Source organism: Musca autumnalis, unplaced genomic scaffold (genome assembly GCF_047663935.1).
Source record: "Musca autumnalis isolate F117 unplaced genomic scaffold, ASM4766393v1 scaffold_4, whole genome shotgun sequence".
Taxonomy (NCBI): domain Eukaryota; kingdom Metazoa; phylum Arthropoda; class Insecta; order Diptera; family Muscidae; genus Musca; species Musca autumnalis.
Window position 1 is genome coordinate 17,540,564 of NW_027411977.1, and position 22,918 is coordinate 17,563,481.

General features: G+C 37.1%; 2 protein-coding genes across 2 annotated transcripts; both read right to left on the reverse strand.

Moving 5' to 3' along the window:
* Positions 1-212: 212 nt before the first annotated feature.
* SMSr (Sphingomyelin synthase related) lies at positions 213-12,005 on the reverse strand. The gene is made up of 4 exons (XM_073981006.1): positions 10,823-12,005; positions 3,859-4,204; positions 3,631-3,788; positions 213-2,004 (listed from the first exon to the last, which is right to left on the reverse strand). The coding sequence occupies exons 1-4, from the start codon at positions 11,634-11,636 to the stop codon at positions 1,262-1,264; spliced, it is 2,061 nt and encodes a 686-aa protein (XP_073837107.1). The 5' UTR covers positions 11,637-12,005; the 3' UTR covers positions 213-1,261.
* A 3,092-nt stretch (positions 12,006-15,097) lies between these two features.
* LOC141404217 (coiled-coil domain-containing protein 6) lies at positions 15,098-22,401 on the reverse strand. Its single transcript, XM_073987599.1, has 7 exons — positions 21,989-22,401; positions 17,818-17,935; positions 17,662-17,752; positions 17,441-17,590; positions 16,626-17,351; positions 15,966-16,550; positions 15,098-15,893 (listed from the first exon to the last, which is right to left on the reverse strand). Exons 2-6 carry the CDS (start codon positions 17,931-17,933, stop codon positions 16,143-16,145), a joined length of 1,491 nt encoding a protein of 496 aa, XP_073843700.1. The 5' UTR covers positions 17,934-17,935; positions 21,989-22,401; the 3' UTR covers positions 15,098-15,893; positions 15,966-16,142.
* Between the last annotated feature and the right edge of the window lie 517 nt (positions 22,402-22,918).

Below are 22,918 nucleotides of genomic sequence, written 5' to 3' on the forward strand. Positions count from 1 at the left end.
ATCGTGGATTTTTAAAAGAATTTTTCATGGACCCTCAGAGTAACAATCATGGATTTTTAAAAGAATATTTGTTTCATGGACCCTCAGAGTAACAATCGTGGACTTTTAAAAAATATTTGTTTCATGGACCCTCAGAGTAACAATCATGGATTTTTAAAAGAATAGTCACAATCGTGGCCGTTAAAAACTTTATAAAAAAACAACAACAAATCTTCAATTCATGCATTTTATTTGTGAAAAAATAGTTGAATTTTATTTTTTCGAATAAAATGAGATTTCATTTATTTACTTCCAGAGCAAAGGAAAGAAACGAAATAAAGAAGAATTCAAATATGTATACATATATGTCTTATTAACTAGAGAATAGAGCCTAGACTACATTCTAAATATTGTATACAGTCATATATAAATATAAGTTTTTAGATTGTTAATTCCATTAGCTAAGAATTTGATTTAATATCAGTAATTTGTTTATTTTATAGAAATTCAATTTAGAATATTTCAAAACAGCAGAGTTTGGATAATACTTGAAAATTTGGAGAAAAAAGGAATGGTGGTAATAATCTTTAGTTTATTAGATAAATATTTGCAAATACTACAATTTGGAAATCACTATTTATTTTGTATCCAAGTATATTTTCGATAGAAATTTTTATGTGCGTGAATGATAAATATAAATTAATTTAATGTTTTAATTTTTTCTAACTAACATTAACATTGAAAAAATAAAATGTTGCTACAGGCGAAAACAAATTGTTGTCTCAAGAGGCTACAATCGAATTAAACATAACCTCAATTTCAGTTTCGTATTTATTTTCAGTCATAACTCAATTCTTTTGTAGGAATATTGACCCGCCTTGCATAATGTAGCAATTTAGATATTTTATATATTTAAAATGTATTTTTTACAGTTCGAAAAATAAAAAATTTCGTAAAATAAATCAGTCAAAATTATCTTTAAAAACAAAAATTGGAAAATCGTTTGCCCTCTTGCAGTGCAAAAGTAAAAGAAATAAGTAACTGCTTGGAATGTGGAATATCTAGTGAACAAGGCTACAATTTTGTACAGGCAGTTACAAACTCCGTGCTAATGAGCTCAAATAGTATATTAATCTAATCTATAATACTCTTAAAAAATATTTTGATATTTTTGCGCATTCTTTGCTATATTTACATAAGAGAAAACAAAAGCAAAAACAAAATGAAAAATTAATGACATTGGGGGATGAACAACAAACAGATGAAGATGCTCTATAATTTTTTATGATATTTTGGTAACTTTGCCAACATTCTTTCTATTGTTATTATTATTGGAAAGTGGAATTGGGCTTTGTTCTATTGGATTTTTAGAAAATGATGCTTCCGTCGAAGATGTCATTTTCTTATGTTCTTTATTATCCGTTGTACTAGATTGTATTGTTGAAATAGTTTGGGAACGTTGTCTCATTGCCTCACTACTACCACTCTCATCCATATCATAGGGGGGTTTCTGCCAAAATTGTTCTGTTGTTCTTGGCGATGAAGGCATTGCTGTCGGGGTATTCGATGCTGTTATTGTTGTCGATGTTGCAGCATTGCGTTGTTTAGTCGTTAACATTATCTTTGGTACAAAGAGTATATTTCTCGATGATATATTCAGATAGGGAGTCTCCACCCACAAACGATGTGTTGTCATCATTACGTTATCCTTAATTTCAAGCAGTAAATGTAGGAGTTTATCCATAATGTCGGAACATGTATCAAATTCATTTGGTATTATACCATCAACGGAACTTTCAAAGTAACTAAACATGGGAAACCAAATGCGAGTACGATTCGAGTCGCGTTGCATTAACGCCTGATTATTGGCCAATGTGTGATAGTAGAGGAATAAACGGGATGTTATATAGAACGCAACAAATACATCAATCGAATAATGTTCATGGGCAGCCAAAATGAAGAATATACCGAACATATTAAGGAGCCAGCTAAGCGTGTGTAAGAAGTATAAATTACGCGGGGTATCTGTTTTAAGAGAGAAAAACGAAAACAAAAAATAAGTGAAAAAAAGTTAGTGGGAAATTAAAAAAAGACATTTTCTTAGGATTAGTTCAGGAATTGCGTATTTTTGGGAGAGAATTTCCTATAAGAAGGGAATTTTTGACCTTTATCAACAATTTTTAATATAATCTGACTGACAGTACACAATAGATAAATGCTGGTCCACAGATGCTACAACGGACTAAATAAAAGGCTAAGAAAGACAAATCTTCCCAAACAAAACTACCTCAAATTGACATACTACTAATTTATTCTACTAACCAGGGCTTATAAAAGTACTTCACAATCAGTTCTGACAGCAATGGCAATCTTCCGACAAACGGGACTCAATATTAAAGGTTTGAAGGCGGAAGGAGCTGAAACTATGGTGCGACAATATCTTCGGGCGTGGATCTATCCTATAAGAGTTAGGAACAAACATTAAAGTGATCCTCTAGGGAAATACATCGATTGTATATCACATCCCAGCAAAATTTGAAGGAAGGGGTTCCATGCGATGACGTGATTTCATGGCATCTTTTGCATTATTTCAAACAAAATTGTGAAAGATCCGATCTTTTCATCATCATTTCAACCCATGCAAAGAAAGTCGTGAAAGATCCCATCATTTCATCAACATTTGAACACATTCCATCGATCCAATAGCTATGAATTTTGTGGTTTTATTTATACACATTTTTTTAAATATATAAGATTACGGTTCCAAGATGAAGAACGTACCGGGGCTGACGTTTACTATGAAAAGCAAGGTATTGAACACTCATACAAATGACTGTAGTGTATTCCGAGCTGAGATCTTCGCAACAAATTTGATAAAAAACAAGTAAAAAAAGTATCAGTCGGCTTTTCCGACAGAGATATAATCTCAACCTGAATTGAAATACGTTTTTTCCTATGGATGGGATTAAAGCTCAACAATTTGCGGAGATATATTAGGATGTGTATGGACCAAATCGGTCACTCCCATCAAGAGCTATCGTGCGCACAATTTTTCCAGGACATATTTGAACTTTTGTGGGGGGAGGTACCTGCAGGAGTGGACCGATATGGCTTATCTTCGAACTTAAATTAAGTTTGCACAAAATATTACGAAGGGCACATTTTGGACCGAATCGCCAGATCCGTTGGAGAGTTACATATATTGCGCTCCAACCACTACACTGGGTGTCATAGGGGTTTTTAGTAACTTTCAGGCTATTTTCTTAGGAAGTATGGACTTGCCCCTGATGAAACTTATACCGTCGTATGAGGGGCAGTGAATACAAGTTGCTACAGCAAAAATCAAAGCGATTCGAGAGTAGGTCCTAAAATGAACTTTTCCGAAATTTTGTGTGGGAGGTACCCGAAGGAGTGGACCGATTGAGTCCATATTGAAACCTCATCTAAGTCTGGTACAAATTTAGGATGTGCAGTATCGACCAAATCGGTTACTTCCTTCAAGAGTTATCGTGAGCACAAATTTTCCGAACATTTCCGAACTTTTGTGGGAGAGGTACCGGAATTAGTGGACCGATTAATGCATTTAAATCTGTTGATTTCATTGTCACAAAAATACACCTCCCGAAATTAAAAATGGAACATTTTACTTACATTCGGTAATGAAGAAATTCAGCAATGTTAGTGCCACGGTATGGCCACTAAACATATAATCACCACATGTGCGGACACCCTGTATTGACATTCCCAAACCGCTCCAAATTGTATAGGCTCTTGATATGCGCAAAGAAAGGGCTTCCGTTAGAGTTAAGCTGCAAATGCAAAGAAATATAAAAATGTATCATATATTATATATTCCGATATTTTCCACATCCTACTTACGCTGTATCGTCAATTGCATAATCGTTTTGATTACATTGTAAATGAGTACCGGGAACACTTAACGAAGTTATCAACATTGTAACACATCGCAAGAGAAACACTGTTCCAGCCAGTGCAAAAAATCGTCTCAATATAACCATACGACACTTGTGAAAGATACAGACACAAGCCCAAATACAGAAAAGGAGAGTGCCGGTAATTTCACACATATGAAAGGCCCATGGAATATGCGGAACATTGTCGAGAAATATGTCCGGTAATGGTGGATATTTTTTCATATCTGGTACTCGTTCGTGTACAATGACCATTACAAATGATGTTATCCATGTGACAAGGAATGAGTAACCTGTAATAAAATCGGAAGAAGGGTATGATTAGACAAAAAAAGAATAACGAAAGTTGTGGCCTAGGAAGTGGAGTGTGACGTTTTGTAAGGGAAAATGTGGACGAGCCTACAAACTTCAGAGAATCAATCGACATTGCCGACAGCGTACAAAAAAAAGTGGTCGAACTATATGTACTATGGACAGATTGCTAGTTTAGCAAATAAATAGCATTTTCGTAGGTAACAAAAAAGTTTTGGATGTCTCCAGCGCACATTTTTATGCGTTGGCCTAATTATTCTGCTCATAGACCGGCCAAAAAATCATAACATTTGGGCGGTGTTTTTGATCATTACAGAGATAAGTGTGGAAATAAAATTATTGCACAAAGGAGTGTTTCTAAATATTGCAATATTTCCAACACGATCCGAAAAGTGACCTTAAACTAGATTTAACCACTTTGGATCACTAAGTCAGAAAGAAAGAACTTGTCCACGAAAAAATGATATCGTTGTAATCTGAAACTCAAGACCCCATATTCGATGACAATGTCAAAACAATCGTCGAACAAACGAAGAGAAGAGTATTACGTTGCATAAGATCTCTCCTTGACGAGAAGGAACCACCACAGTTTACAATGAATGATGTTGCCAATGCCATCAGGAACGCTAAATCATCTAAAGCGTTGGGCCTTGATGGAATCGCCATGGTAATGCTGAAGCAGCTGGATTTGCCGGGAGTGGAGTATCTCACTAAAGTTCTCAACTTGTCGCTATCCACCCACTACGGAAGACCGGCAAGGATGCCAGCAAAAGTGAATCGTGCAGGCCGATTTCGCTTTTATCGCCCGTAGCAAAGACCCTTGAGGCCTTAGTCCTCCCCAGTATCAGAAATAGCTATCAAGATTCCGATCATCAGCACGGATTCCGTAAGCAGCACAGCACGACAACTTTTTTACAGTTAGGCACTCCACGCTGTTTGAGGACATTGAGCAGACAACCCTCCGGTCAAGCTTAAAACGTTGGATAGTCAATTATATGTGTGGACGCCAGTCGTACGTGGAATTCAGGAACAAGAAGTCCAAACCCCGTAGAGTGAAACAGGGAGTACCCCAAGGCGGAGTGATATATCCGGAACTGTTTAACCTCTACCTCTCCTGCATTCCGCCCCCTCCATACGGCATCGAAATCATAACGTATGCGGATGATTGCACGTTCCTGGCGTCAGGTACCTATCCTGATGACATCTGTGACAGACTGAACAACTATTTAACCTATCTTACCACCTTTTTCCATTAGAGGAATATGCAGATTTCTGCCACAAAATCAACAGCCACTCTGCTCACCACATGGACAGCGCAGTTTGGAAGAGAATTGAATGTCGTGGTCGACGGTAGCAGAATTCCGACCACACATTTGACACTACATTCAAGTCATGCGCACACGCCACAGCTATCTGCGACAAACTTAAAAGTAGGAACAAAGTCCTCAAGTCCCTAGCCGGCAGCACTTGGGGTGTAGATAAAGAAACCTTGTTGACCACATATAACGCGATAGGTCGGTCTGTGGTGATACGAATTGGAAAAAGATTCAAACCTGCCAGAATGCCGCCCTGAGAACAGCAACAGGGTGCCTTCTCAAGTCTTCAGTGGACCATCTACATGAGGAGGCAAAGATTCTTCCAGTAAAGCAACACAATGAGGTGCTTTCGTTGCAGTACTTGCTTGGGTGTTACTGTGAGAGCCATCCCAATCACCATCTGTAGGATAGGCCCGACACATTCAGGCATATCTGAAAGGATATTCATGCCCAAGAGAGGAGGGTCCAACAATATAGGAGAGAACCCCTAGATCAACAATCGTATCAAGCAGGTTTAAATAGTATTCACACGGATGCCGTTGCAAGGCCTTAAGCAATTATAGTGTGAATAAAGTCCTCGAAATACATCCCCCATCTATTGAAGCTGCGTCAGCTGCCACGACAAAATAGAGTAGTTTTGGCTCAACTACGCTCGGGATATTGCAGTCGCCTAAATTCTTATTGGGCGGAAATCGACCGCGCCGTGCAAGACATCTGCCCAGTATGTGACATGGGCCCGCACGACACAAAACACCTTTTCAACTGCCCAGCCAAACCTTCTCATGTGGATCTGTGGTACATCCCATCGAAGCAGCCACTTTCCTGGAAATGGAGATAGGCCCAGAGCCAGATTGAACAGAAGAACGAACATACAAACATAATAACAAACACTGTTACAACAACAACAATTCCTCGATTATGAAAAGCGACTATCGTTCAGTTGCATATCAAGCAGGTTTAAATAGTATTCACACGGATGCAGTTGCTAAGACCATAAGTAAATTTAGTGTGAATAAAGTCCTCGAAATACATCCCCATCTATCGCAGCTGAGGAGCGTCAGCTGCCACGACAAACTAGAGTAGTTTGTAGATGCCGGGTAGTGCTTCTAGCTTTCAATTTCTGATTTATGTGAGTGGCATGTGACAAAAAGTGTAGATAGCGCTTCATGTCTTTGGACTACTATGTCAGGAAGTGGGCTTCCCACATGAAAAACGTAATATCGCTGCAAATAGGACATGGTATACATTCCCAAAGGACCTTCAAACAGACCCTAATCTGCACTGAAACAAAAATGTTGAACTTTTGTGGGGCAGTAACCCTACGGAGAAGACTGACATGAACCATTTTTGAATTTAAATTAAATTTGGACATAATATTATGAGATCCAAAGTTTAGACCAAATTGGTTGCTCCGTTCCCGAGATATAGCGCGTACCATTTTAGTGAAATTTTTTTAACTTTTAGGGTGAGTTACAGGAAGCAGGAGATATCGGTACCATCTTCGAACTTAACCTCTGTTTGGAAAAATATTACAAAGGCCAAATTTTGGGCCGAATCGGCTGATCCGTTCGAGAGTTATCTTGCGCTTCGGTCACTACATATGGTGCCATACGGGTTTTTAACACCTTTCGGGATATTTTCTTAGGAAGTATGGACTTGCCCCTGAAAAAACTTGTACCGTTGTAAAGGGGGCAGCGAATACAAGTTGTTGCAACAGAAATCAAAGCGTTTATAGCCAGCCACATACATACATATATATGTTCCCACAACATCCCCGAAGGGACAAGAGAGACTTTTCTCATATCAATGAGTGCACGCCGATTCATATTGGCTCAATGATATGGGACCTACTTTTTATCGCCGAGTCCGAACGGCGTGTCTTACAACACCACTTCTAGCCACTTGTCCGAAATTTTGTGTGGGAGGTACTCGAATGAGTGGACCTATATAGTCCATATTCGAACATGATTTATGTCTCGTAGAGATATTACGATGTACAATTATGGACCAAATCCCTTTGAGCGCACCATTTTTGCTAAAAGTGTTGAACTATTGTGGGGGAGTTGCCCGAAGGAGTTTGCCGATATGACCCATCTTCGAACTAAAACAAAATATTACGAAGGTCAAATTTTGGTCAGAATCGGCAGATCCTTTTAAGAGTTATATTGCGCTCCAGTCAGCCAGAGGGACGGACATTGCTAAATCGACTCTAAATTGTCTCAAACGGATTTCGTCCAAACATACTTGGATTCTAAACCCATTATTTCGCGATAAATCGATATGTTGTATGCAATGCGGTACCAAGGTGGTCCGCTGCGAATGCAAGTGTAACGAAAAAGAATATCATTCCGAACTGTACAAATGCCCTGCTAAGAAGTCTAGATATTACCGTGAAAATCATCATAGTTTAGATAGGACTTTGCAGCCAGGCGTGTCAGAAGGATGTTTATGATGTGAACGAAGATGTCCCATGTTGGCATAAGTCGGGTTTACGTGCGACCTTCCGATTCTTCTGAATTTTTCACCACAGGTAGGTCTCATTGTCCTGAATAAAACAATATATATGGAGAGTCCATACTTCCCAAGATAAGCCTTCAAAGTTTTTACAAATCTCGTAACCGTGCAAATCCAAAATCTCCATTATAACGAACTTATAATTTATATAAAAATTGAGTTCGTGTGGTCGACTTTTACACCTGTGATTCGAGAGCAGGTCGTAAAGTGAACTTATCCGAAATCTTGTGTGGGGGGTACCCGAAGGAATGGACAAATATAGTCCATATTCGAACCTGATCTATATCTAGTAGATATATTAGGATGTGTAAAGTGTGAACCAAATCCGTCACTCCCTTCAAGAGTTATCGTGCGCACAACTTTTCCGAACATTTGTGAACTTTTGTGGGGGAGGTACCTGAAGGAGTGGACCGAGATTGCTCATTTTCGAACTTAAAGTAAGTCTGGACAAAATATTAAGAAGGCAAAATTTTAGACCGAATCGGCAGATTCGTTCGAGAGTTAACTGGCGCCCAACAACTACACACGGTGTCATAGGTGTTTTTCTGCACCTTTCGGGCTATTTTCTGAGGAAGAATGGACTTGCCCCTGATGAAACTTTTACCGTCGTATGTGGGGAAGTGAGTACAAGTTGTTACAGCAAAAATCAAAGCGACTGAACTTTTTCGAGATTCTGTGTAAGAGGTACCCAAAGGAGTGGACCTATTGATTCCATATTGGAACCTTATATATGTCTGGTAGAAACTTTACGATGTCTAAAGTATGGACCAAATCGGTCACTCCCTTCAAGAGTTATCGTGCGCACAAATTTTTTCGAACATTTTCGAACTTTTGTGGGGGATGTACCGGAAGGAGTGGCCTGATATTACCCATCTTCGAACTTAAACTAAGTTTGACCAAAATATTACGAAAGCCAAATTTAGGACCGAATCGGGTTCTCCGTTCGAGAATTATCGTGCGCTCCAGCCAGCCAGACAGACAGATGGACGGACACGGCTAAATCAACTCCAAATTGTCTGAAACACATTTCGTCTAAACATACTTGGGGTCTAAAACCATTATTTCGATGAGGCACATTTTGCCCGTATGAAAGTGTATATACATACCCTCGTTAGCATAAATGCTGAGCGTATAAAAATTGAGTTCGTGTGTTCGAATTTTACACCTGTCCATAACAGAAAGTTTTCTTCACCTTATGTCCCATTTTCTCTCACCTCAACTTCCCATTTTATGGCTGTGTGCTAATCATCAGTCCAGTATACGGTGGAAGTCCCAAGACACATTTAATCATTTCACGAGCCAAGTTAAATCCACTCAACTAACCCTAGATAGTTTGTGGTCACAGCACATGGAAGTAACTGGAGATTGGGCCACAGCCAAATTTAATGGAAAAACGAAATCTCGACTACAACAGCATTATTGAGCTATATTGAAGAGTATCACATAAAGAAATTGAAGATATCACAGAAATCAGGTCAGTTATTTCTTTATTTTCAATAAAGCAAATATTTTATTTCTTTATACCTCCTACATTTATTAAATGATATCGGTAAATCATTAACAAAGAAGCATTGCAATTTCTACCCGATTGGTTTTATTTGTTACTTTTGCATACACACATATGCAAGTGTTAATGACAAACAAATTGTTGTTACCATCTTATCTTCTCGCCTTCCGTAGGAGAGGTAAATGTATTATTATTGAAGGCATTATCATACACTCGCCGAGTTGTCTTTAACAAAAGAAAGTTTTCTCAAGATTAACAGAATTTCTGGGGGCCATCCTAATTATTGTTAGTTTTTTTTTAATCTGTCTATTTTATCATAGTTTAGCACTATATTAAGTTAATATTCCAATACATGTATAATTGGCTTAAATGGCTTCCTTTGTATTGAATGTAAATAAATTGAAATTGAAATAAGCAATTATAATGTTTATTTATAAAAATAATAACGTCACTAATTGTAAACAGCTTATCGTATCAAATCACTTATTTAAAAATAATTGTATTTTTAAAATCCCCCCAAATCATGAATTTAACTTAGGTTAGTAATTCATCCCCAATGGTGTGGTATTGAAGTTTATTTTGGGACACCACCACAACAAACTGAAGAGCACAACAACAAAATGCATTGTGTTTGAAGTGATTAAAAAAACTTGGCACTATTAATATCGTTCAAACGTTTTCTTTCGCAATTGATTCTTCGATACGATACAATTATTTTTTTGTACATTTGTATGTAGTACATGTGTTATGTGTGTATGTATGCTTTAAATTTTTACTATAATTACTTAGTAAAAATACAAATGCAAATGACCTTTATCAATAAGTTCATTTATTATGAATAAATATCCATTGAAATTTGTTATTCATTGATTGTGTTTCTATTTTAAAATGTGTGGGAAATTGAAATTGTAGATAACATTGTTTGAGTACATAGTTCATAATTTGTATTTGGAATTTATAAAGAAAATAAAACAAAATCAAGGCAAGAACCAAAATTTGATTTAAAGACTGATTTCATATATGATAGAGTCCTAGGGGGAGATTTAAATACATGCTAACTGATTTTTAAAAGAATTAATGAGCTGCATATAATTTACAATGCGGTTTAAACCGGCATCCAAAAACATTTGAATAAAATTAAATAATGGCATTCCCATGTACCAAACATGCATGTATGACTCATTTGTTATTTTGTTTTTTAATCTAATGAAATAACTTTCAACACCCATAAAGAGAAACAAATAAAAACAAAGCATACTCACCTAAACTAATAGCCGTTTTGAAAAATTCTGGTGGAATGCCGGCGGAACAACCCTCCGAAACTGAAGATACTTCTGGAGCACAACTATCACAATCATTGAATGTATCGTGTAAAGGATTGAAGGGAATGTTACAATTAGTTCGGCCATTACAACCAAGATGGTGATATACTGAACTACATCCACCACCTGCCAACATATAAGGTGGAGGAGCAGTTAAGCTAGTTAAGTTGCCACCAACTCCCACATTTCTATGATTGTGATGGTGTTGATGCAAAGGCGATTCCAAACGAAGATTATTTCTTGGGTTTGATGATTTTGTTGTTGAAGTTAAATGTTGATGTTGATTATTATGTATCGATGCTGCTGTTGTCGTTGTTGTTCCCGATCCACCAACAGCATATGAGTAATTATAATGACAAATCTGCTGTAGTTGATAAATTTTACACCACAATTTCTTTAATTCACCAAAACGCAGATTATAGTTGAGCCGATAACGGAAATCACGAACATCTTCCTCGCTTAAACATAGAAGCACGGCTCCATCAATTTCCTCGAGCACTATGAGATTGATTACTTCTTGATTGAGTTTATTATTTCTTGCCCAGTCCATAACATTTGACACTTTCCAATTTAGCACCGTTTCACTATTTATTTCCTCCTCCCCCTCGAAATTGTTTTCTGCATCATCGTTGTTTGTGGTATTTTTGCTTTCTTCTTGTGCGGTTGTTGTTGTTATTAAATTGTCATTGCAATTCGTAGTAATAATTGGCAAATTTCTTTGAAATTGCTTTTCTTCGAGATTAAGATTATTCATAATTATGTTCTTGCGTTTTAGGTTTTTTGTTTTTTGCAACCAAAAGAATTTCGAAACTTATTTAAAAATACTTAATGAGGTCACAATCTTTCACCGCTTAATTACATCCCCTCTCATGACAAATTACTTTTCTATAAGAAAATATTTTGTTTCGTTTTATTTCTTCTTTCGGTTTCTTTCGGTAAATTGTCACAAATAAAAGAACACTAATCAATCGCTTATTTTATGTTTAATGCCTCAAAACAACACCCGTCCTGCAATTTAATTAAAAAGTTATTAACAAAAAAACACTGATGGGTAGATGGATCTCTAGTTTGGAAAATGGCTAGCCAAATAGATCTATAGACCGAAAAATGTCTTTTGGCACTAATCGATTTTTTTTGATATATTTGTTAAGTGGGGTACACACGATCAGTTTTGACTGTCGATTTTTCGGAATTATCGATAATTGTCAAACAGTCAAGCTACCACAAAATATTTTGTGGTTGCCTGATGACTGACAAAAGTGAACGGCCACACTGGATCTTGAATAGGATCGTTATTTTTGAACGTAGAAGGGCAAGTGTTTTAGTTTTAGATTCAATCAAAAAACGATTTTTTTTTGGTGATACGTCTTCGGAAATTTATGTTGACAATTGGTCTGTTCCAGTACTGCAAGAATCTACTAATTTTGACTATTTTTTCCGATAACATAAAGGAAAAAATGTTATCGTAGTAAAAAATAGTAGCTTCTTGCAGGTTCTGGAACAGGGCAAAAATGTAATAACACACAAAAATATGTAAAAATCGAGAAAAATATCCGGATTTATCTTTTTGAACTTTTCAAAATATGCAAAATACGAGTTCTAGCGATCATTAGGAATAAGTAAAACTAGCGATATACTCGTTGAACCCCTAACTAAAATTATTCCGAATGGACATCAACATACAATTTTTAAATTCGTTACGAGCCTAAAAATTTCCAATTCATACACAAAAATTATGGGGTCGATCATCGATAATAGGGATAAGTAAAATCGATTTCGGTTAATCGATTAATCGATTATTAACCGTAAAATTTCCAAAAGTCGTAGTCGACTATTGACTGTGCGAAAACCGAATAATCGATTATTCTTAGTCGACTTTCGGAAGACGGAGTCAACTGTTATTCGTAGTCAACCATCAGTCGTAGTCTATTATTACTCGTAGTCGGCTATTAATCGTGGTCGACTATTAGTCGTAGTTGACTATTGGGTGTGCTAAAACCGCATAATTGACGGTACTTTTTTATACATATCGATTATAATCGGTTTTCGGCGGTTAACGATTAATCGAAATTCGACTTTTAGAACACTCTCAAATAATCGACTAACCGAAAATCGAGTTTTAAGTTGTTCACGAAAACCGAATAATCGAAAAACCGATTATTGCAATTCACTGCGTATCCCTAATCGATAACAATTATCGTTGAGTGGCGTTGCCAGTTGTCAAAATTGATCCACGTATGGCAACTCTCAACTGAAGTTGGGAATCTCAGTTGACGAAGCGGGTGTTTTTCAGCAACCACCAATTTTCAGTTGCAGTGAACATTTTTGAAGAAACAAGAAGTCAAATAGATGGAAAAATAAACATTTTGTTAACAATTATTGATTCTTTGCATCATTAATTAATTTTGTGTATCAATAGGGTGAAAATAACGACAAAGCAACAGTCCGAAATATTAATTGATAAACTGAGTGAAAATCCAAACTTAGCCCGAGGAGTTCGGGGTTTTGGTGAAACCAAAGCCACAGCGGATGAAGCGTGGAGGTCCATTTCGGGCAGTTTAAACAGCCATGAACCTCCAACACGAACACCTGAAGAGTGGCAGAGTCTGGATTCACTTTAAAGCAAAGTTGAAAAAGAAAATGCCTCAAAATAAAATAAACTTCAACGACGCTGGTGGTGGTCCATCACATAAAGTTAATTTATCGCCTTTGGAGCGGACAGCAGAAAATCTTTTGCAAATGAATTTGGTGACAAATACAGTAGGTTCAGTTTAAGTACAAATGACGAACATCCTCCTTTGGACTCCTCTATCAAGTGGACAATTTCCTTCAATACTCTCGACAATGTAGATTGAGCCATGCAATTGTTGAAATCATTGCCATGGGACATTTGGAAACTTCCGTCCTCAAAGAATCGCAACGCTGCGCACACTATTAAAAGTGGGGGTATTGCTGTTGATCTGTAACTTACTTTGAAGTCATCCTTTAACTTTTTCACAACGTAAACTACGGCATCCTTTGGCAATCGAAAATACGCCTTAAACCTGAAATAATTTACTGATTATACAGATCTTTCCACATGATCATCAGCTTACAGTGCAGATGGCAATTCCAATGGATTCGACTTGTCCCTCAAATTTCTTCTAATAGATGCAATGTCCTGTACATTTTCTTCATCATCAAAAAATTATCATTTTTTGGGACAGCAAATAAAACTTGACGATCCGAAGATTCAATGGGCAGCTTATATTCCAATCTTGGGTTGTTTTCCAAATTTGCTCGAAAACTCATCCAAAATATTAAAATATTGTCCAGAATACACAAAAGAGTTATCTAAAGCGCAATTATTTTTAAAATGTGTTTTTTTTTTTTGGTGAATGTTTATCGACCACCCAGTTGAGTTGACATTAATGGTAACACATTTCGTCTAAGTCGCGCAGACAACTGACAACGCAACTCAAGTTTAGTGGCAATACAAGATAGACCCATATGTTTGCCTACTAATTAAAAAAATGCTTACACCATTTCGCACATTCTTAAGAACAAAATTACAGCCCCCAAAAGTATGCTATAATAATTTGGTGTAACTAATTTTGAAATTTCTTCTCCCATGTTCCCACGTCGTTGAGAATATGTAAACCTTGGGAATGGGAATGATCCCATGGGAATGTGCAGAATAGGGCTGATTATTAATTTTTTCACTTATTAGCCGGCCTTCATCTACATATTTTTGGAACTTTAAAGGCCTATATCTCGGGAAGTATGGACTTCCCAAAGATGGTATATATATTTTTGTGTTCAGGGGGGTTACTCTGTATTGCGATGCGTTTGCGTTTGATATTTTGTTAGCGCAAGATATTTGCTTTAACGCACGATTTTGACATACGCTTTTGTATTACAGATTGCGCTGATGCCAGAAAGAAAATGGGAAAAATAAGTGCGAAAGGAGATACGAAAACGCATTGGAGACGCATTTAATTTCCTCACGCATCGCATTTTTCTTACGCAGGACGAGACCTACCTGTGGTAAATATCAAAAAAATAGGGTGTGCGCATGTATTCCCGTCATATGCCATCTTTCTTTTTATTAGTTTACGATAGGCAATTTAGCTACGAGTGAAACTCCCCATCACCTCGGGGATGCCACACTCCACCCTTGCCTAATCACTCTCAATTAGAAAATGGATTCCAAGATGAAACCAAAAATTGCGCCACTTTGTTTCAATCTTATTAATTTTTTATTGGTATAGACTTTATGTCTCAATTCATAGCTTACATTTAGTTTCAATTATGGATTAAATTAAATAAATATATATTATTTTTTAAATATATATGAGAAAGTCCAGTGTCAAAGTTCGTTACAAACCAAAATTATGAAAAATGTGGATGTTTTTTTTTTGCGGGTGAATGTGTGTTTGTAGAATTAGAGGAAAAATTCATTTTTATTGTTTTCCCAGTTGTTTTGTTTTATGAATGTTTTTTGAAAATATAGAATGGGATAAGAATATAACTTTTTTTTATAAAAAGAAAATCATTTAATGATTTTGTTTAGCTAAAAATAAAAGTAACAGAATAAATATATTGTTGTAATAGGTAGTATCATATATGTATGTATGGTATGCGTATTAATTAATAATGTTTTTGGATGATAATAATAATAATATTAAAGTTAATTGTAATATTGTGGTATTCTTTCGATTTGTTTTGGAAAAAGCTCAAAGCGAACCGTTCACATTTTACACTTGCATTTGTGTGCATTCCATGAGTGAGAGAGCGTGTTAGAATCAAGACCTCTCTTCATCCTTCCTTTGTTTCTTTCATTATTTATTAATAGTTTTGAGAAGATATTTAATTGGTTGCTTATTTAGTATGAACGGCATCGAATAAATTCAATCAATTTTTTGTGTGTCTGTGTTCTGTAGTAGGTGCCGCAGTTGCGCGTCCATTTGCAATTATTATAGATTCCATTGTTTTGTTTTTGTTGTTTTTTATAATTCCCTTTGGTGTATTACTGTAATAAAAAAAAAGATAAGAGCACAATAATTTAAATCATGATATACCCCAAATACCAATATTTACATACCACCACCGCATGCACAAAGATCCTCATATGTTGCTTTACTCTTTGTAAAAGTTAATTACTTAATTTAATTGAATTAAAAAAATCCATACAACATTTTATTTGTTTAACTACGTAAGTTTCACTTCTGCTGTTCTTCTTATTTTGTTTTTCTTCTTCTGAAGGTCTGCACGTTCAGATTTAGTCTTTGCATGTTGATGTGTCCATTGGACTGGCTGGTTGAGCAAAAGTACCACCACCACTTGGATTTGTGGGTGTAAAAGCGGAATTGCTGTTGCTGCTATTCATGCTTGAATTGGACGTATTTATGTTGAATGCTTGAGTGCTATTGGAAGATGCGGTGTTATTGGTATTGTTACTTAACAGGGATGCTGATGTGAATGATAGGCGTTCATTGCTATTGAGAAACCCTGATGATGGTGGTGGGCCAGCAGCGGCATTTGAGGAACATGAGGAAAATAAGCCACCAACTACAGATGGGCCGGCAACGCCAGTTGAGCCTGACAACACATTTGGAGCTGAAGTATTGAGACCTAACATAGGAGTGGGCAGTGCTGGTTTTATGAAGCGTTCACTAGCACGACGATTCTAGAAGGGAAATTGAAATATTACAACCATACCATTGTAATATAGTTGAGGTTCCAACCATAAAAGTAAACTTACCACAACTTGACCACATGCATAACAACGATTATGCTGGGAATTTCCTGGGCTCAATGGACGACTACTTGATGGACTATGTGACACTGGACTGCTTATGGTACGTTGACGATGGGCATTCAGGGCGGCACTGGTTAATGGAGCTCCAGTTGCCAAAATATTCTCATTATAGAAACGTTCCTCATCCATTTCCAGTGAAGATTCCGATTCGGATAGATGACGACACAAGGCTTCACGCCTTTCGACTTCCTGCTTTAGTTTACGCTGCAAGCGTGCATTCTCCTCTCTGATCGATTTCTCTTCTTGGGCAAATTGTTGTAGTTTTTTGGCCGTTTCCTCTTCGGCAGCTGCCAAATTAGCTCTAAGACGTATAACTTCTGATCTTAGCGTTTGTATGTGAGAACTAAGATTGGAGGCTGTATCTCCATTGGCATTAGTAATATCACGTGGTGTTGTTGGATCCGAAACTGGTTGATCCAATTTAATTTGTAGCAAACGTTTTTCCGTTTCCAATTTATCCATGCGTTTCCATAGCTTGTTAACTAAGGCTTCTTGTTCCTGTTCCAATGTATTCTCCAATTCGACCATTTCTCTACGCAATTGTTCTAAATTTGTTTGCTTATTGTCCGTTTCAGCTTGGAGTTTTTCAATTTTCCTCATTAGCTTGTTTACTAGACATTCTTGTTCCTGTTCCAGGGTTTGCTCCAACTTGCATTTTTCTTGGCGTAGCTGGAAGGAAGAGTAATTAAAAAATATTATTAAAATATGTTATGTTTTTTTTTTTTTTTTTTTTTTTTTTTTTTTTTTGCGGAAAGTACCTGATCCAATTTTCGCGACAGATCATTTGTCAGACATTCTTCTTCACGTTCGTAGTGATGAGCTAGTGTTTCCTTTTCCTTTTTTAAAGCCTGAATCTTTTTTAGCAATGTATTCGAAATGTATTCTTCCTCTTGCTCAGCCTTAGCTTGCTGTACAAAAAAATAATGCAACAAAGATTTGAGATTGCAATAATGATTTCCAAATTTGTAGCAATACTCACAATTATAACCGATGCTTGTTTAAGAGTACGATTCTCTTCCTGTACAACCTTACATTTAATTTTCATGGTATCTAGTTCGGCTTTTAAAACCCTGTGTGTAAAAGAAAAACAAAAGAGTTTGTTTTGTTTTGGAAAATGGATTTTATAAAGGCATACTTATTCTGTTGAGTTAGAGATTCAATACGTTTTTGCAATTGCTCCCTAGATACGGGACTGGGAGGCAACATGGTTCCGCCATCCAATGAGCTCTCTGATTCACATGGACTTTCCATAACTAAAAATATAGAAAATATATCGTTTAAAGCTAGAAGTTTGGTCTAGGGTTTTTTGTAAAATTGCGACGTAGGATTCATGTATTCCTTAAGCAAAAAAGCAATAATAACTTGTCATCGGTACCACAACAAACACTACCAACGGTAACATTTTCAAAAAGATCCAACTGAAACGTGAAAAATGAGTTGACCATGCCGGACATAAACTTATTGTGGGTTTAATTTTCGACAGTTGTAAATATTTTGGATAAAACCACAATGTCCACACTCATCACCAGGAAGAAATGTACCGACACAATGTCCATCTTTGAACATGATCTGAGTTTGGAAGAAATGGTACGAAGTGCAAAGTCTGGATCAAATGAGGTACACTCTTCTAGAGTTATGGGGAGTTGAAAGGAGGTATGGATTTTCTTAAGAAAATAACTATTCCCATGTAACGAGGACCATAAACACAATCTGCGATGTAAAAAGAGCTTAAGTGACTTTTGTGGGGAAGCTAACAGAGGTAGACTGTTAGGGTCCACTTTGAAATTGGTTTAAGATTGAAAGACATATCAAAAACTGCTTATATAAAATAGTGCTTAAGGAGAAGCAACTTCGACAAATTCAGTGTGACATGTGGTCCCAATCAACAGGGACGGCATATGTTGGGTGTCATGGCATCAATTCGAGCCAAATATAAATTGAGCCGGTTCTTCTGCTGCAGGTACTGCATTGGACAACATCCTGTTGTACTGATGCATCCGTAAAACCTGCGTAGCGTTAACATTTTCATACCACGTTGGCGCCGCATAGCTTACCACAATCCGGCCTATAGCTTTGTAAGAGATAAACAAGATTTTTTTTGTCAGTAACCCAAGAGTTGGCGGCCTGTGACTTGAGGAAATTCTTCCTACTTCTGACCTTTTCGTAAATATGTAGCTGCGGCTTGCGCGTATGACTTAAACATGCTATCGAATCTCGCACCCAATAAATTGGGGTAGTTAGTGGTCAGAATCAGGACACCATCATATGTTCAGTGGGAGCCTCATTTCAGGCGTCCAACTGTATAGACATTTAACCCGATCACTTATGTCATCGACGATAGGACCCGACGAGAAGATAGTACAATCATCCGCATACATAAATTACGATCTATATGCCTTCTTGAGGATGTGGAATTTCAGAAATATATCCTCGGCTTCTCTATATCTTTGAACAGCTTGGCATGGTCGACTGTATCAAGGGCCTTCGGCAGTTCAAGAGCTACCAAGACTGTTCGGTCACACAACCTGTTTTGATTCAGTCTTCTACTGATATGTGTGGTAGGATTTGCAGCTGCCGCTATTGTAGACAGCGCATGGTGACCATTGTGTTCATAATAAAAAGAGAGAAGAGGAAAGGGAAACGGTAAGGGGAGGAAGAGGAAAGTGCAGAATCAAGGGACAAGGATAAAATAAATTGTTGTGAATTTAAAGCTTCTGCAGTATTTTAATATGTTCTGTGAAGGAGAAGTTAAGAACAGTCAATCTTCTGGGCACCCAACATCCTGTGCCTTTTGTTCATAAGACTAGGACCCCATCAGAGAATGTGCTCGATCGTTTTTGTTATTTCTTTCTTCTACACGGAGCCTGCAGTAGTCAATATTATTGTCATGCCACTTGCTTGTCATAGATCTTTTACGGTAGTTACCAATAGTGTCTGTTACTACAACTCCGATCTCTGGCTTGCTAAGTGAGAATAGGGACCCAGTTCAACGTCCTGAGATTACCGGCTAGTTTGACATTGTCATGTCAGACCTCATGGGCTTCTTACAATAGAACTTGTTAAGTTTGTTGAGAAGAAGAGATTAGTGGTTTGACACAATCCTGCACCTCAGAAAACTGAGAACCCCGTCATGATAGTTCATCATTTATCTCATTTCGCTCAAATTTGAACAATCCCACTTCAAGAAGTTAATGATGCAAAGCACAACAAAGGTGCTGTGATGAAGTATCTTCGCCCGTGCGTGGGACAAGATCCGAATTTGCTTTATGAGAAGGAAGTCCTCTTCATCAGAAGTAACATCAGGAATTTCGCAAGAACTTACGTTCATATTCCTCAAAGCGTGTTTCAGGTGGATAAGATTTTCCTTCTCAGACTCTATAGCTACTCAAGTCAAAGACTCTAAAGAAGTTGTGGAGACGATCCAAAAGATGGAGAAGATGAAACTTACAACGTGATGGGGTCAAATTCTGTTCCGAAGCCGAACGTAACCCAGAAAAGAACACATGAAGGCTAAGGAACCTAAACTAAACGACGTGTGAAAAGGACACCAAATAACAGAGGAATTTGCTTCTAAACCCGATTCTAAACCGAAATGCTGGAGTAAAGGGGAGGGACAATCGGTTCTACGAACTTCCATAGCTTGTAAGGAATTCATGGTGTTTGGGCCGACTGAAAAACCATCATCTTCTGAGAAGTCAAAGCTTCGCAGCAAAAAGAGAAATTTGTGCGCTCTACGGAAGGAGCTCAACATTCACCCAAGACCTATCGTCTCTCAGATATTTAAAGCATTGAACTCCACTGCAGCTGTTCCTGATCAGAAAACCAAGGAGATAAAGATCAGAACTGAGAAGACAGCTACCTTCCAAGGAAAAGCTACTTCCAAGGCGCAAAAAAATCTTATGCCGACCGGTCTCAATTATGCCCCCTGACGACCTAACAGTGGCAGTCATTTACCAACCTGACCCCGACAGGAGAATCAGCGACACTCACTAGTTGATAGTCCAAAACGGTCTTGGGAGTGTCGTTATTTCTACGATAGTAAATCAGGGGGACCGTCGGTTCGACCATTAATAACATCATCAAGAGCATGAAGTTTCTGCTACGGTGCAACTTGGAACCACAAATAAAACACTTCTCCCTACTTTTTTCCTTCTTTGTTTTTCTACATTCTTTTTACGACCTCCCCCTTCTTTATTATATTTTTGGAAGATCACCACGAATTGTAAGGTCTCCGATTGGCGTAGTCACGCAAAGCGCTACACACAATTTATGGCAAAGGGCCCTAGAACCTTTGAGGCAGGCTATCTAACTACCCATACCGAAACCTCTCCACCTTTTACTCTGTCATTGCATCTCGAAAATAAAGTAGATACTTCTGGTTTAGGGAAGGGCCTGATGGGAAGCCTGTCAGATGTAAAATGCCGATGAAGAGAAAAATATGGCAATTATTGGAACCACATTCTGCTAGGTATGGTACATAAGAAGACATAAATCTCTAACCCAACGCATGTACAATGATGTTGGGGGTATTGCGGACTAAAACATATGGGCAACGAAATAATCGGTTTTAGACACAGTGACTCCACCATACTTAAATTGCTGGTAGTTAATGCAGAAGATGACCAATGAGATCTTGTGTCAGTGAAATTAGTAGAGTACTTAGTATTTAAACCCATTTTGGTTTGGGTTTGGATGCATATTTTCCATGAAAAATATGGATGCTTTGGTGTCTAATACATACGAAAATTAAAAGTTGGGTACTTTTAATAAGTAATCTACCTAAAAATTGTAAATCTATAGAAACGTGTTTCATTGGCTATGCGTAATACCGGAAAGGAATGAAAAACATGACAAAAGAGGGGGAAGTAGTAACCAAACACATAACCAACGTGTTTTATTTTTCCACAGTTTTTAAAAATAGAAAAAAAATAAAGTCCTACTATTAGACCCACCCATAAGTTTCAACTTTTCTAGCAAATAATTATTAAAACAAAATATTGTAATAAAGGACATTTTTTAATTTCCCCTAAAAATGGAGAAATTATCATTCCAAAAGGCCAAAATTACATAAAAAATTGTTTGAGATTTCATTTAGGGAGCTCTTGAAGTGATGGATAATGTGGCGTGTTGCAAGAAACTCACCATGCCACTGACTGGAAAAATGGCTTATTAGAACAGAAAAATACATTCAAATGACAATAATTGCATTTTAACATAACTTTTTCTACAATTTCAATTAAACAAAACACGTAATGCATGTAATGAAAAAAAGAAAGAAATCAAATCCTTTTTTGCCATCTACTTACTTGCTTTTTCCTTTTTCAGTATTCGTGTTTCGCTTGCACCTATTTCTCTTTGCGATTTTTTTTTTTTTTTTTTGTTTAGCTGCTTTGATGCTTCGAATGAAACTTTTCTTAATTTGCGTTTCTTTTTGACTTCTTTTGTTTAGTAAACGAAAACGATTTCCAATAGGATAAAATTTTGTGTTTTCATGCAAGCGGGGATAAAATAATACTTTCCTTTTTCTTACAAATGTAGATTATTTTTGCATGATTTTTAATTTAAAATAATTTTTCAAGAGATTGCAAAGAAAAATTAATGACGAAGTTGCCAGGAAGTTGCCGTATCACTGCATTGCTTTTTGGCGTTTTAATTAGTAGCTATCGTATCGTAGAAATCACTCATAGAGTTGCAGGAAGGTGAAAAATGTGAAAGCTTTGAAGCTGAAAACAGATACAACGTTTGATTAAAGTTTTGCGTTGGGCGTCGAGAAAAAAACAACAACAACAGGGCGACGACGATACCAAAGTCCAGCGTTTATCTGTTTGTCGGCATATATTTCAAATGAATTTGAATTTTTCGGCATCATGCCCAACAGTGTAAAAACGGCCAAAACGACACAAAACTTTACCCTAAAGCTGTAAACAGATACAACGTTTGGGTCAAGTTTTGTGTCGTTTTGGCCGTTTTTACACTGTTGGGCATGATGCCGAAAAATTCAAATTCATTTGAAATATATGCCGACAAACAGATAAACGCTGAACTTTGGTGTCGTCGTCGCCCTGTTGTTGTTGTTTTTTCTCGACGCCCAACGCAAAACTTTAATCAAACGTTGTATCTGTTTTCAGCTAAACGTTGTATCTGTTTACAGCTTAAGGGTTGTTTACACCATCTATCAATGTCGTATGAGATGTCAAATTTTCTACCTGCGAATGTTGTACACATAGTGTGACCAC

Bases quoted from the DNA above. Each gene is read 5' to 3' on its own strand.
- SMSr (XM_073981006.1), bottom strand. From the start codon at position 11,636: ATGAATAATCTTAATCTCGAAGAAAAGCAATTTCAAAGAAATTTGCCA. The intron at 4,205-10,822 runs GTGAGTATGCTT...ATTTTATTACAG, and splicing joins CAAAACGGCTATTAGTTTAG to GTTACTCATTCCTTGTCACA. The intron at 3,789-3,858 runs GTAAGTAGGATG...TTGCATTTGCAG, and splicing joins TATGCAATTGACGATACAGC to CTTAACTCTAACGGAAGCCC.
- LOC141404217 (XM_073987599.1), bottom strand. From the start codon at position 17,933: ATGGAAAGTCCATGTGAATCAGAGAGCTCATTGGATGGCGGAACCATG. The intron at 17,591-17,661 runs GTGAGTATTGCT...TTTTTTGTACAG, and splicing joins AACAAGCATCGGTTATAATT to CAAGCTAAGGCTGAGCAAGA. The intron at 16,551-16,625 runs GTAAGTTTACTT...TTTCCCTTCTAG, and splicing joins ATGCATGTGGTCAAGTTGTG to AATCGTCGTGCTAGTGAACG.